At 39.1% G+C, this 16,410-nt stretch overlaps 1 protein-coding gene across 1 annotated transcript in view; it reads left to right on the top strand.

The window, feature by feature from the left end:
• The window catches only part of SLC6A17 (solute carrier family 6 member 17), a 67,472-nt gene that overhangs the window by 44,011 nt on the left and 7,051 nt on the right, over positions 1-16,410 (top strand). The window contains exons 9-10 of the mRNA XM_051993086.1: positions 2,193-2,385; positions 3,269-3,428. Coding sequence (XP_051849046.1) covers positions 2,193-2,385; positions 3,269-3,428 — 353 coding nt within the window. The remainder of the gene's footprint in view (positions 1-2,192; positions 2,386-3,268; positions 3,429-16,410) is intronic.

The following is a 16,410-nucleotide window of genomic DNA, read 5'->3' as shown; positions in this document are numbered from 1 at the left end:
GGCACAAGGAAAAAATTAGACAGGATCCTCGTCATTAGGGAACTCTTTGACTAATAGATGAGGCAAGACAACAATATCATAATTCATTCAGCACATATTGATAAAGTACTCTACTTTATGTTAGGTGAGGGAAAGAGTAGCATACCTGAAAGGGGATTAGTCTTAGAGTTAGAAAACCTGGTTCAAATGCTGCCTTTAACTTGTACTGACTGTGTGACGATGTACAAGCCCTTAACCTCACAATTCCCCAGACAGCTGTTTAGGATCTCAGGATGGAGATGTATTGCTAATCTTCCTTTCAGCCTCCATGGGAGCCATTTCCACACTACAAGTGCCTTGCATTAATGAAATCATTGGTCCAAATGTCCAAAAATGAATGTGCTAAGTACTCTAGAGAATGGAAATGCTAGATTGCTGTCCTATCTTGATGGGTAGAAAATGTGGTCACACATGAAAAATTGAATAGATATGTCAGAGGAAGATGCAAGAGGAACTGAAGGACATTTTATGCTACTTAAAGGGGAATGGGATAAGTATTTATTGAGCACCTACTTTGTGCTAGACACTACGCTAAGCACTACAAATATCTCATTTGAGTTTCTCAACAACTTTGGGAGGTAGGTATTTGTATGATTCCTATTTACAAGTAAGGAAACTGGGGAAGATCAAAGTTAGATTCCTTGTCCAGGATCCCACACCTTGCATCTGAGGTAGGATTTTATCACAGGTTTTCCTGACGTCTCCAGGACTAGCCCTCTATCCCATCTTGTCACCTAGCTGTCTGTATATGAAGATAACAAAAACTAGAGATTCTGAAGAGGTAGAGCTTACTGTGGATTAGGGGTCTCAGGGAGGACTCCGTGAAGAGAAGAGAACTTTAAATGGATGGGAACTTAAGAATGGGTTGGGATAGACAGAAAGGAGAAAGGGGAAAAGCATTCTAAATGGGAAAAATTAAGCAGAGGCTAGAATAGGAACTAAATGTTCAGTGGATGAGTCCATTTGCTTGGAAGAAAGAAAGGGCTCCTTTTGGAGACTAGAGAAGGCATTGAATTCAAGGCCATGTGCATTTTACTCCTCAAGTGACCAATAGCCAGCCATTGAAGCAGAGATTAAAAGAAATGTAGCAGCGAGACTGCATTGTGCCACATGGTTTGGAAAGAGGAAAGACCGGATCGGCAATTAGGTTAAAAAATTTAGTGCCCTAAGTACAGGATGATGGAGCCCTAGCTTGATAGTGGTTCCCTTTGAAAAGGATCTAAATTTTTTTTTTTTTTTACCTGACATGAGGTCAGTGTGAATCAGCAGTGTGGACTGGAATGTTAAAATTCCTGGTTTGTGATAATGAGACCACACCTGGAGTACTCCATTTGAGGGATTATGGCTTTAGAAAAGCAGCAGAATATAAACTTTCTGCAGGTAGAGGGCACTTAAGAAGTGCTCTTGTGATCCATTTGAATTGCAGTCATAAAATGGAATCCAACAAGGTTGACCAGGATGTTGATGGGATCTGGAAATGATATTTGAAACAGGCATGTGGGAGAGAGGGGAAGACTGAGAGAGAGAGAGAGAGTAGACAACAGAGAGAAAGAGAGACAAAGACATACCTCAGAGAAAGGAAAATATGAAGTTGTTAAACATTTACTGTGTACCAGGCACTATGCTAGCCATGGGGGATACATATATAAGCAAAGAAGGCAATATTTATGCTCGTGGAACATGCATTCTAATAGGGAAAGACTGTCCAGAAAGGGGAACTGGAAAGGGAGGGGATGGGACTAGCGAATGGCTGTCTTCAGATTTAAATGGAATGTCACGTGGCAGAGAAAGTGGATTTTGTTCTGTTTCAGAAGTGGGACCCAGTGGGTCCAGGGAAGAAGATTTCAGCAGGATGCTAGGAATCTAGCCATGGATTGGACTACCCCAGTCACTGAAAGTGCTCAAGCAGAAAATTGTCTTTCACGGATGTAGAAAGGATTTGTGAACTGGGTAGCAAGGTGGCCAGATGAGTTTGGAGCTCAGTCTAAGAGTCTATGATGCTGGGATTTCCTTGTGTGTGCCATGAATGCCCAGAACTGTATGACTGAGGACTTGGCAGCTGGTGGCCATGACGGGTGGTCTTGGTTGCTCACTTTATCCTGTTATATGCCTACTGAATCTTGTATCTTCTTCCTCCCCGATTCCTTAAACAGTCTGTGCAGGGGACGGGTCTGGCTTTTATTGCCTTCACCGAGGCCATGACCCACTTCCCAGCCTCTCCCTTCTGGTCGGTCATGTTCTTCCTTATGCTGATCAACCTGGGCCTGGGCAGCATGATTGGGACCATGGCTGGGATCACCACCCCCATCATTGATACTTTCAAGGTGCCAAAGGAAATGTTCACAGGTAAATCCTTCCCCATTCTTTTTTTTTTCTGTTCCTCCTCCTCAGGGCACCCTTCCATCCCCCATACTCTGTCTCCTTGCAGGAGGACAAGGGATGAACAGCTTCACTGTCAATAGTGCTCAATCTCATGACTTTAAGAATAGCTGCTGTTTTACTCAGCTCATTTGTAGACAAATTACTTAGTCTCCAAGTGCCCAGAAACCCCCAAGCTGGTAGGAGCTGGTGCCCTTGGGGAAACTGCTAGTCAGTTAGGGATGATAAGGGTTTATACAAGTGTCAGAGGAGAGAAAGGAGTATACATGAGAGAGATTCTGAAGATAGGACTGGGAAACAGGTTGGATATGGGAGAAGACTGGAGGGTTGAAGGTGACGCGTGTTTTGTGAATTTGGATAAATGATTACTAGCTCACTCTATCTTGATTTCCCCACCAAAACTTCAGTCTTTTTTGGGTCAGAACTAGTGTGAGCTCGGTAAATAGTGTCCTTTGAGAATCTGGGCCAACAGCCTTCTTGGCAAATAGGAAAGAAGCTACCTGTGAGGTCAAGGCTCTGACGGGTAAGAGGAAAAAGATCATAAGACTCCATTGCCATTTTTCAAGCCTTGTTTTATGGGCAATGGCCATGTTTCTCCCTCTTCGTGATCCATTGCCCATAAAACAAGTCTTGAAAAGTGGCTCTAGCCCAGATTAGAGTTATAAGACAATAAATGAGTGCTACTAAATGATATCAGGGGTGTTTGTTGATGGGATGCTGTGGGATTTATCAGTACTCCTAGGACTATGGTACTTGGGAGTGAGAAGTGATGGGGAGAGGTGGTTAGGCTGCCTCCTCTGGGAGAGTCTCCACAATCTGAGGGTCTCTGAAAGCTCTGTTCTCTTTGCAGTCGGGTGCTGCATCTTTGCATTTCTGGTGGGACTCCTGTTTGTCCAGCGCTCTGGGAACTACTTTGTCACCATGTTTGATGACTACTCGGCCACTTTACCCCTCACCGTCATTGTCATCCTAGAGAACATTGCTGTATCTTGGATTTATGGGACTAAGAAGTAAGGTTCTGATTTGGGACAGGGGGATGTTGGGATTGGACAAGGGAATGCCTTCCAAGGATCGAAATCCTGGGAGAGGGGAAATTCTTCCATAGGGACTCCCCTGCCCTGGGAATTACTGGGGAACTATTAAGGGTCTTTTGTTCTTAGAACCTTGAACCCCTTCCTCCCTGCGCCACTCAGCTCCCTGCTTCATTTTTAGGCATAGAAGTCAAGTTCCAGAATTCAGTGGATTTTTTTATTTCTAAAGGCAAACATTTATTGAATATTCAATCATGAAAGACATTATTTTCATATGTAAAAACATACTAAGGAAACAAAGACAGTCACATTTAACATACTATTTATTACATTACAATACTTCATTCCATAATACTCTCTCATTTTTTTCTTAACCTCCTCTGGCTTCTATCATTTAACTGTAACTGTACTCTCCATAGATTCATAGAGTTACCATAGATCTCATCATTGTCAATTCCAAAGGCCTTTTATTTGTTTATTTTATTATAGCTCTTTATTTACAAAACATATGCATGTTTTTTCCAATACTGACCCTTGCAAAACCTTCTGTTCCAAATTTTCCCCTCTTTCCTTCCACCCCTATCCCTAGATCGCAGGTAGTCCCATACATGTTAAATATATTAAAGTATATGTTAAATCCAATATATGTATACATATTTATACAGTTATCTTGCTGCTCAAGGAAGATCTGATCTAGAAAGAAGGTAAAAAAAACCTAAAAAGGAAAACAAAAATACAAGCAGACAATAACAGAAGGAGTGGAAATGCTATGTTGTGTCCACACTCATTTCCCATAGTTCTCTCTGGGCGTGGCTGATTCTCTTCATTAATTCAGTGGGGTTTTTATAGCAACTGTGGATTACTGAGCCCAAGTACTTAGAGAAGGAGATAAGCTAGAGTAGATACTTCCGCTCTCCATGGTAGGGAGCCTAGCCTAGAGAGGGAAAGCCTAACTAAACCAACCATAGAGTGGTTTAAAGAGCACTCTTGGTATCCTGGAAAGAGCACTAGCTCTAGAGATTGGGAGACCTCAGTTCAAATTCTGACTCTTATATTTATTCTCTTGGACCCTTACCTCCTAGGGCAAATCACTTGGGAGCTTGGGCTAGTTGGATTCCAACTCCCTTTTAGATCTGATTCTATGATCTACAAGTAATACTAGGAGCTCATCATAGTCCTGAACAAAGGAAATTAGGGGAGACTCAAGAAAGGACTGTACCTCAGATCCTGCATCTGGGATAAGGAGATGGCTTTGACAGAGAAGCCCTCAATTCGAAATCTGTCTCATATTCTAACTAGCAGTAGGGCACTGGGCAAAGTCAGTCTCTCTCTGTCAGCCTCAGTTTCTTCATCTGTAAAATGGGGTTAATATAAACATCTACTTCAAAGACTTATTATAAGAATCAAATAAAAGAAATTACATAAAACATTTCACTAACCTTAAAGCCCTTTATAAATATTAGATATATCAATCACTCATCAGAATTTTCTCTTCTCAGTGGCTAACCCATTCCTCCAGTCTTCTAATCAATATTCTAGTTCCCTAATTGTTGCTATTCTGATTTGCTGCTCTAAGGGAAAAAACAAAACACCTTCTCCTAGCCCTTTTTTGTCTCCTCCCTACTCTAATTCTAATATAAATTAACCCCAACACTGCCTAGTTCCTCTCAATTTCCTCCCTATCCATGGTTATTGCTTAGTTATTTCAGTCATGTTCTACTCTTGTGAACCCCATTTGGGGTTTTCTTGGCTAAGACACTGGAGTGGTTTGCCATTTTCTTCACCAACTCATTTTACAGAGGAGGAAACAGGGTGAAGTGACTTTCCCAGAGTCCCCAGCTAATGTGTGTCTGAGATCAAATTTGAACTCAGAGCTTTCTGCCTCCAGGCCCAATGCTCTATCTACTTTGTCTCCTCCCCACTCTAGCTATATAAAATAATCCTATTACTCCCTAGTTTCACCCAGTCCCTTTCTCTTTCTCTTTTCTACTGAATCTTTAGAGTTTAGAGCCTTAGGCTATTGAAAACCAATCCCGTTCCTCTTACATTGCTTTCTGCCTACACACCCTCTTCAAATTAATGAAAACTTGACTTTCTCTCAGAGATGCTACATACTTGGAAAATCTCTCTGTTGTTAGCCAGGCCCCCATTTGAGTCCTTCTACCTTCCTCACAGGGCCAAAAGGAAAAGTCAGCATGTTCTTTCCTCCCCGTCCCCCTTTCCAAACCATTGTCCTAGTAAAATTACTCAGTATCTTTTTTTGCTCAGAAGTTCATATCATGTAATTCTACCACCCTCTTCATATCTTTATAATCTTCTACCAACCTCCTCAGCCATGAGGTGCCAAAAGCATTATAGAGTGGAATTCTTGCTCCATGACGGAATGACCCCTGAAGAGTCTTAAATCTCATCAATATGGGACCACTTTCTAGTGGTTCCTGCTCCCTGCCATTTATACTTCCTCATGCTTCATAAATATTCTTTCATAAATCTTCCATTGCAAGACCATCCAATATGTTAGAAGTCTTCCTCTGGACATTTTGGCATTGCTAGGGTACACATAGGCAGCTAAGTGTCACAGTGGATAGAGTACTGGTCCTGGAACTAGGAAGACTCATCATCCTGAGTTCAAATAAGGCTTCAGATACCAGCTGTATAACCCTGGATAAATCATTTAACCCTTTTGGCCTCATCTGTAAAGTGAACTGGAGAAGGAAATGGCAAACCACCCCACTATCTTTGCCAAGAAAACCCTAAAAGGGGCCATGAAGAGTCAGATGTTTCTGAAAAAATGATGAATAATTGAAAAGGTGGGCATTGATATATAGGAACACCTAACCTGCTGATTTGAGCTAACATGATTAGCTCACTTTTCTGATCATACAATCTCATAAGATCATATACTCAGAGCTGGAAAAGTTCTTAGATCTATGTAGTGCAACTCATTCATTTTACAGATGTGGAAACTGAGGCCAGGGAGACAAAATAATTTGTTCAAGGTCACATTGGTGCTAAGTGGTAGAACTAGGATTTGAACTCAGGTTGTCTGATTTCCTTCAATTATATCTTGTTATCTTGCTCTTAGATGATGATGTTTATGCCTTTCTTTATGGATAAGTCTTCATTGGTAATGTTGCAGCCCATTACATCCACCATATATCTATTGCTCTTTGGATCACCCATGACTTTGATTCTTCAAAGATTGCAGTGTTCCATGATTTACAATTCTACAGAATCATTAAAAAATAGGATAAGAATAGAGAATGGATTCTAAGAATAGAGTGGATTTTACTGGAAAGGGAATTCTTAAATGAGAAAGAAGCTCCCTCTAGTGATAAAGATTAGTACCATATCATCAACTTCTAGTCTTATAAAGTAGCCTGGGGCAGAGAGAAGTTAAATGTTTTGCTGGGAGTGGCACAGCTAAGGGGAAAGTCTTGAAGGGAGTCTTCCTTACTCCAAAGCCATCTCTCTATCCACTTCACTATCCACTCCATGGAAGATTATTCATGTTTCAAAAGATGGGTTATTCTTTCAGGAAGCAGCTTGGGCTTAAAGTACTATATTATTTCCCAAATTCTTGAGTCTGCTTTCTTCACACTCAATCCTGGACGGGTCATTGGCCATCTGTGTTTTCTGATCAAGATACTGAAAAGATCAGCTCAATGGAATACCTCTCATAGTCCAATCAGATATTAGTCAAGAAATTACTGAGGTAGTGTCTATGGAAATATTGAGCAAGAAATAAGCACAAGAGCCATTTTTGAGACTGTAACTGAAAGAAGAAAGAACAAAAGATAACCTCTACATTTTGAACATGAGATATTCAGTAATGGTAGTGTCACTGATAGAAATATCTGATAGTAAAGTTAAGTGTAAAGGGCTGAAACTCTGAGTAGGTGCACTTGGACAACCGAGCACTTAAGGCTAATTACTTATTGGACAATACTCTATTAGAATATGCTTGGAAAATGGCCTTCCCACTATTCTGGGCTGGCTCAGTACTTTGGTGTATACAGAGAATTGTAGGAGGGACTAGGGGGTGGAGTAAGACTAACCAGAGTCACTTTGGGCTGGAGAGGAAGAGAAGGAAAGTGGTGGAGATCTTGTGTCCATCCAATTCCCTTCTACCCTTAAAGACCAAGAATAAAGACTTATCCTGACTCCGGCTGATTCTAAGGTTTCCAGGGTGCTAACTCAGTTCTCACAGTTAAGGAGGAGTAGATTTAGGAGAAAATATAATAAGCTTGGTTTTTGGACACATTGAATTTGAAATGCTTGAGACATGTAGATTGAGATGTCTTATGAGCAGTTAGACATTCTTGCAAGAGAAGTCAGGGCCAAAGATTTATAGATTTCTGTGATGTAATATATAGGAAAGGGGAAAACATTATCCACTTAGAAGCTAAAGAACCAGGTTTATATATATTGACCCCAGCACTTAGGGATGCTGTAACTATGAGCAAGTCATGCAAACTCTGAATTTCAGTTGCTGCTTCCAAAAAAAAAAAAAAAAAAAAAGAAGAAGAAGAAGAAGACTATTTGTGTAACTGATAGGTTATTGTGAGAGAAAGAATTTGTTCTCTTTAAAGCTCCATAGAAAAATTCTTATGATTACATGGAAGTGACAGTTGAAACCATGGAAATCCATGAGATTGGCAAATATAGAGAATCTTGTTCACTCTCAAATCCCCATGTAAGGAAGTCCTTTCTTATGTAAAATTTAAATTGTCCTCTTGGCAATTAGATGGCTATTATGACTAAGCATAATCCAAAGGAGTGTAATCCAAAGGAAAGAGCACTAGACCTGGAGTCAAAACAGATCTGAATTTGAATCTTGACTCTGACATTTCCTAATAAAATAGAGATAATAATAGCACCTAACTGTCAAGGTTGTAAGAATCAAGCACATGTGTCCTTTGCAAATCTTTAAATCTATTTAAATCTCAGCTGTTGTTATCATCATTACTTGAAGGCAGCTATCACATCCTCCCACCCCCAAGTCTTTGCTCTTCCAATCCTCATACAAAACAGTCTAGTACTCCCACTATATGTGTGTCTTCCTGGACCCCACTCTAGCTTGTCAATGTTCTTCCATATTTTATAGTACTTTCCTAAAATATACTGCTCCAAATTACACATTTATTTATTTTTATTTTTTAAGTCTTTGTCCTTAGTTTTATACACACACACACACACACACACACACACACACACACACATTTTTATTTACAAGTTATATGCATGGGTCAAAGGATATGAACAGACAATTTTCAGATGAAGAAATTGAAACTATTACCACTCACATGAAAGAGTGTTCCAAATCACTATTGATCAGAGAAATGCAAATTAAGACGACTCTGAGATATCACTACACACCTGTCAGATTGGCTAAGATGACAGGAAAAAACAATGATGAATGTTGGAGGGGATGCGGGAAAACGGGGACATTGATGCATTGTTGGTGGAGTTGTGAACAAATCCAGCCATTCTGGAGAGCGATCTGGAATTATGCCCAAAAAGTTATCAAACTGTGCATACCCTTTGATCCAGCAGTGTTTCTATTGGGCTTATACCCCAAAGAGATACTAAAAAAGGGAAGGGGACCTGTATGTGCCAAAATGTTTGTAGCAGCCCTGTTTGTAGTGGCTAGAAACTGGAAAATGAATGGATGCCCATCAATTGGAGAATGGCTGGGTAAATTGTGGTATATGAATGTTATGGAATATTATTGCTCTGTAAGGAATGACCAGCAGGATGAATACAGAGAGGCTTGGAGAGACCTACATGGACTGATGCTAAGTGAGATGAGCAGAACCAGGAGATCATTATACACTTCGACAACGATATTGTATGAGGATGTATTCTGATGGAAGTGGATTTCTCTGACAAAGAGACTTAACTGAGTTTCATTGGAGAAATGATGGACAGAAACAGCTACACCCAAAGAAGGAATACTGGGAAATGAATGTGAACTATTTGCATTTTTGATTTTCTTCCGAGTTATTTTTACCTTCTGAATCCAATTCTCCCTGTGCAACAAGAGAACTGTTCGGTTCTGCAAATATGTATTGTATCTAGGATATACTGCAACATGTTTAGCATATATAGGACTGCTTGCCATCCTGGCGGGGGGGAGGGAGGGAGGGGAAAAAACGAAACATAAGCGATTGCAAGGGATAATGTCGTGTAGAAATTATCCTGGCATGGATTCTGTCAATGCGAAGTTATTATTAAATAAAATAAAATTTATAAAAAAAAAATACAAGTTATATGCATGGGATATATATATATATAATATATATATATATATATATATATATATATATATATATATATATCTTTTTATTTACAAGTTATTTGCATGGATAATTTTTCAGCATTGACAATTAAAAACCTTTTGTTTTTATACATGTATATATATATATACATGTCCAAACAATTATTTTGCTATACAAAAAGAATTGGACTTTGAAATACTGTAAAATTAGCCTGGGAAGGAAATCTAAAATGCAGGTGGACAAAAATATAGGGATTAGGAATTCTATATAGTGGTTCATAGTCATCTCCCAGAGTTCTTTCACTGGGTATAGCTGGTTCGGTTCATTACTGCTCTACTGGAACTGATTTGGTTCATCTTATTGTTGGAGATGGCCAGGTCCATCAGAATTGATCATCATATAGTATTGTTGTTGAAGTATATAATGATCTCCTGGTCCTGCTCATTTCACTCAGCATCAGTTCATGTAAGTCTCTCCAGGCCTTTCTGAAATCGTCCTGCTGATCATTTCTTACAGAGCAATAATATTCCATAACATTCATATACCACAATTTATTCAGCCGTTCTCCAATTAATGGTCATCCACTCAGTTTCCAGTTTCTGGCCACTACAAAAAGGGCTGCCACAAACATTCTTGCAATACAGGTCCCTTTCCCTTTTTTAATATTTCTTTGGGATATAAGCCCAGTAGTAGCACTGCTGGGTCAAAGGATATGCACAGTTTGATAACTTTTTGAGCATAGTTCCACATTGCTCTCCAGAATGGTTTGGATACATTCACAATTCCACCAACAATGTATCAGTGTCCCAGTTTTCCCACATCCCCTCCAACATTCCGCATTATCTTTCCCTGTCATTCTAGCCAATCTGACAGGTGTGTAGTGGTAGCTCAGAGTTGTCATAATTTATATTTCTCTGATTAATCTGACTTGGAGCATTTTTTTATATAGCTAGGAATATAAACTACACATTTAAAGATGGGTTTCAGTTTATTCATCTGTAAAATAGAAAAAAATACTACTTTAAATAGGCAGATATTTTATTAAGCACCTACTTAACTGTGTGCCAGGCACTATGCTGAAGACTGCCACTTAGGGTTATTGTAAATAAGGAAAGCACTTTATGAATCACAGGGCATTCTGTAAGTATGAAATCAACTCAGTGCGTAATAGATATGGTCTCACTAGTTTAGGGTTCTATGGGACTATCTCTTCCCTTTTTCTGGACCTGTATAGCTTTCATATCTATGGTTTACAAAAATCCTAAGGACTTGCTTTGTCTTTGTGGTTCCATTCTACTTTAGGCATGATCTCTTGTCAATTCCTATTATTTCCTATTGTAACTTCTTTCAAATAAGCTCCCTTCTCTCCTATGATACTGCCATTACTTTGATACAAATTCTCGCTCCTGGACTATCTCAAAAGTTTGATGACTGATGAGCCTGCCTTAAGTTCTTTCCCACTGCAATACATCCTTCAATCAGCTGTCAAATTGATCTTCCTAAAGTTGGACCACATCACACCCTCCTATCCCATTCAATAGACTCCACTGGGTCCCTATTGCGTCCAAGATCAAATATGTATACATCCAGAAGCAGCTACACCCAAAGAAAGAACACTGGGAAATGAATATAAACTGCTTGCATTTTTGTTTTTCTTCCGGGGTTATTTATACCTTCTGAATCCAATTCTCCCTGTGCAACAAGAGAACTGTTTGATTCTGCATACATATATTGTATCTAGAATATACTGTAACTATTTAACATATATAGGACTGCTTGCCATCTGGGGGAGGGGGTGGAGGAAGGGAGGGGAAAAATCAGAACAGAAGTGAGTGCAAGGGATAATGGCGTAAAAAATTACCCTGGCATGGGTTCTGTCCATAAAAAGTTATTTAAAAAAAATATATGTGTACATCCTACTTCCCATTCCTTTTATACTCTCGATACTCCTCCTTAACATATTCTGTAACCCAGGGACATTGACCTCCTTGCTATTCCTCCCCCAAAACACTTCATCTCCTAACTTGGAGCTTTTCCCCAGGTTCTCCCAACACAGGGCATGTTCTCTCTCTTCATTTTCACCTTGTAGCTTCCTTTAAGTCTTAGCTAAAGTCTCCCTTTCTACAAGAAGCTGAAAATCCTCCTAGTCTTCAGTTTTAATGTCTTCCCTCTGAGATTAACCCCAACTCAACTTCTCTCTATCTTGTGTGTACATAATTGTATGCATGTTACCTTTTCTATTAGATTTTGAATTCTTTGGGATCTGGCACTACCTTTTGCCCATCTTTGTACCCTCAGTGATTTAGCACAGTGCCCAACATTAAAGTGACTTACTCAGAGGTAGAGTCAAAGCCAGGATCTAAACTTGACTTTGATTCACAGTTGTGTCCACGACAAAATCCCCTGTATTTCTGATAATGTAAACTTATTATTGGCTCCTATTGAACTTGTAACCTGATAAAACTTATGCTGGTACTGGCCTCCCCTTTACTACTGTTAATGCAGCTTTATTGTTGGCTCCTGTTGAACTTAGCCCACTAAAGCTCATCCATTGCTGCATAAATATTTGTCCAATTCAACCTGGGAGGCTCTGGGGAGACTGTACTTTTCACTCTTCTACAGCAGAGGGCATCTGAGACTGTACAAACTTGATATTCGATTTCCATCTAGAAGAAATCTTAGAAGCCATCTGGTCCAGCCTCCTCATTTTAATAAATGTTTGTCCAATGCTTGTATGTTACCTCCCCCATTGGATGGAGAGCTCTTTGAGAGGGACTGTGTTTTGCCTGATTTGTAGGACTTGATGACCCCAGTGGGTTAGTATAGTACCTTACAGGTGCTCAATAAACAATTATTTCTTTAAAATAAGTGGTTTAATTACTTGTCCAAGGTTGCACAGATCTCGGTGTCAGAACCCAGAGCCTCTTACTGAGAACCTCTGTTTCCAAATCCAGTATTTTTTTCCATTCTACTTTCTACTATGAATCGCCTTTTTATGACTGTGGAAGGGCAGCTATTGGCTCCACCAGCTCAGGGGGAAGAGAAGTTTAGGGAGGTATATGTAGATACAGTCTTGTGATAATAGCCTGTTATAACTGTGCATAATGTAGAACTTATACTAACTAGATGGGAAGAAGAATGGGAATGAAAAAGCGAATTCTCAGACTTTCTTTGTGGGATGACTCCAGAGACCATGAATGAATACAGAATTTGGGAATGAATACACAGTTTGGGAAGCAGTAAGTGAATATTGCATTAGGACTAATAGACATCTTAAAGATCCTTTAGATTTACCTTCCTCATTTTTTCCAGTGAAGATACTTATTTGGCCCCAGATATCTCACACAAATAGCTAGTGCCAGTTCAGTGTAGAGTCCCAGATTTCATAGCTCAATATAGGTTTTTTTTTTTTTTTGGAGGGGGGATAGGAGGGTGAGAATTGACAAAAACTGTGATTTCTTTCATTCAAGGAGCTCCCAGAAAGGAAACTTACCCACTTAACCACCTAGCCTATATACAATATATAATAATACACTAAGTCTTCTGTCCACCATGATCTTCTTCAAACACAATTTTATTTACATGTCTTTGTACAAACTATACCCCCATTGCCTGGGGACATTGCCTATCCATTTACCTCTGCAATCACTGTGTGTCTTCAAAGCTCAGCCCAAAAATCCTACACAAGGCTTTTTCAGATCCTCCTAAATTGCTAGTACTTTCCTATGCCAAGATTACTTTGTAATTTTTTTTTAATTTTTATTTAATAATTACTTTATATTGACAGAATCCATGCCAGGGTAATTTTTTTTTTTACAACATTATCCTTTGCACTCGTTTCTGTTCCAATTTTTTTCCCCTCCCTCCCTCCATCCCCTCCCCTAGATGGCAAGCAGTCCTTTATATGTTGGATATGTTGCAGTATATCCTAGATACAATATATGTTTGCAGAACCGAACAGTTCTCTTGTTGCACAGGGAGAATTGGATTCAGAAGGTAAAAATAACCCGGGAAGAAAAACAAAAATGCAGATAGTTCACATTCGTTTCCCAGTGTTCTTTCTTTGGGTGTAGCTGCTTTTGTCCGTCATTTATCAATTGAAACTCAGTTAGGTCTCTTTGTCAAAGAAATCCACTTCCATCAAAATATGTCCTCATACAATATCGTTGTCGAAGTGTATAATGATCTCCTGGTTCTGCTCATTTCACTTAGCATCAGTTCATGTAAGTCTCGCCAGTCCTCTCTGTATTCATCCTGCTGGTCATTTCTTACAGAACAATAATATTCCATAACATTCATATACCACAATTTACCCAGCCATTCTCCAATTGATGGGCATCCATTCATTTTCCAGTTTCTAGCCACTACAAGTAGGGCTGCTACAAACATTTTGGCACATACAGGTCCCTTTCCCTTCTTTAGTATTTCTTTGGGATATAAGCCCAATAGAAACACTGCTGGATCAAAGGGTATGCACAATTTGATAATTTTTTGGGCATAATTCCAGATTGCTCTCCAGAATGGTTGGATTCGTTCACAACTCCACCAACAATGCATTAGTGTCCCAGTTTTCCCGCATCCCCTCCAACATTCATCATTATTTTTTCCTGTCATCTTAGCCAATCTGACAGGTGTGTAGTGGTATCTCAGAGTTGTCTTAATTTGCATTTCTCTGATCAATAATGATTTGGAACACTCTTTCATATGGGTGGTAATAGTTTCAATTTCATCCTCTGAAAATTGTCTGTTCATATCCTTTGACCATTTATCAATTGGAGAATGGCTTGATTTCTTATAAATTTGAGTCAGTTCTCTATATATTTTGGAAATGAGGCCTTTATCAGAACCTTTAACTGTGAAGGTGTTTTCCCAGTTTGTTGCTTCCCTTCTAATCTTGTTTGCATTAGTTTTGTTTGTACAAAGGCTTTTTAATTTGATATACTTTGTAATTTTTAAAATATATCTTGGATATAAACAAATATACATTGTTTTTTCCTTTGGTTAGTAAGTAAGCTTTTTGAAGGCAAGAACTGTTTCATCTTTGTCTTTGTAACTATATAATACAACATGATACAAACCAATTAAATTTTATTTGCCAGGCACTGTCCTAAGTGCTGGGGGTACATTAAGAAGAGACCAGCCCTGTCCTCAAGGAACTTACAGTCTAATGGAGGAACACAACATGCAAAAAGAAGCTAAAAGCTGGGGAGAGAAAGGAAGCATGTAGTGCTGGGGTGCAGGAATATGATAATGGTAGAATAGAATCCTGAGACAGCTATTGAAAAAATGAAGACTTACTGGATTTCTGAGTTCTCTTTATTTGGAGGGTTTGGAGAAATTGTTTTACCCCTTCCTCCAGTCCTCCAATTAGAGTGGAACAGGATACTGAAGAAATCTATGGGATGATGAGTTTCCTGGAGATGAGCTTTTCTTGTGAGCCAACATTTTAATAGTGGAATAATAGCCAAATAGTATAGCTGGTGGGAATTAAAGATGTGGTTGGGTTTCTTTCTCCTCCTTACATGGAGGCATAGGATCTGGCCATAATGGGCACTTAATTCTTGATAATTCATTGTTGAAGAATGGAAGACTTACTGTTTTATTATATATTGTGTATTATATTAGAGGCAATTAGGTGGCTCTTAGTAGATAAAATCTTGGGCCTGGAGTCAGGAAGACTTTTTTTCCTAAGTGTGAATTCAGTCTCAGACACTTACTAGCTGTGTGACTCTTAGTTCAAGTTCACTTAACCCTGTTTGCCTCCATTTCCTCAAATGTAAAATGAATTGGAAAAGGAAATGGCAAACCACTCCATTATCTTTGCCAAGAAAATCCCAAATAGAGTCAGGAAGAACCAGACCGTACCAAAATAAATTAACAACAAACAACATCAAAAGGTGTCTCAGTAGCTAGAGCACTAGGCCAGGAGTCAGCAAAGTTTGAATTCAAATTTGGTTTCAGACACTTACGAGTGCCAGATGGAGATCAGGACATCCATCCTGGGTTGCAAACCTAAAAGTAATGTATAAATGCTAGATATTGTTATTATTATGTATAGAACTCTGAGTTAAGAATGTGAATGGAGAACAAAAAAAAATATCCCAGAAGAATTTTCAGTGAACCTAAGAATCAGGATATTTCCGTTTTCCTACTCCTAATTCTTCCAGCTCTAGATAGAAGACCCTAATCTTACACATCCTATAAATTCCAGTTCAAATGCCATCTCTCTTCCCTGACTCATCTAGTTGTAAAGAATTGTAGCTCTTGGTTTGTATCTAATTTACAAATTTATTATTATGTCCCATTCTTAATTTAGGTATTTATATGCTTTAGATTGTAAGCTTCCTAAGTAAGGAATTACATCTGAACTAAACTCTGTCTTCAAGAATATAGTGCTCTGTACCTGGGGGGGGGGGATTAGTTGGTGGATATTGAAGTAAACTAAACTTTTTTGGTGTGAATGTTTATTATATCATAATGTAGAACCAATTGGAAAAGTCTTGACTTCAGATCATTTTAGTTCAAATCCTGATTCTGTCCTTTGCCTGCGGGAATCTTTGGGGCAAGCCATTTTACTTCTCTGGGCCTCAGTTTGCTCATCTGTTAAATGAGAACATTGGAGGAGATGATTTATGAAGATCCTTTCTGCTCTGACATTCATTCTGTGGTCCTGAGAATGT

This window comes from Antechinus flavipes, chromosome 4 (genome assembly GCF_016432865.1).
Source record: "Antechinus flavipes isolate AdamAnt ecotype Samford, QLD, Australia chromosome 4, AdamAnt_v2, whole genome shotgun sequence".
Taxonomy (NCBI): Eukaryota; Metazoa; Chordata; class Mammalia; order Dasyuromorphia; family Dasyuridae; genus Antechinus; species Antechinus flavipes.
Note: the sequence above shows the minus strand (reverse complement) of the source record. Positions and strands in the feature narration are given on the sequence as shown.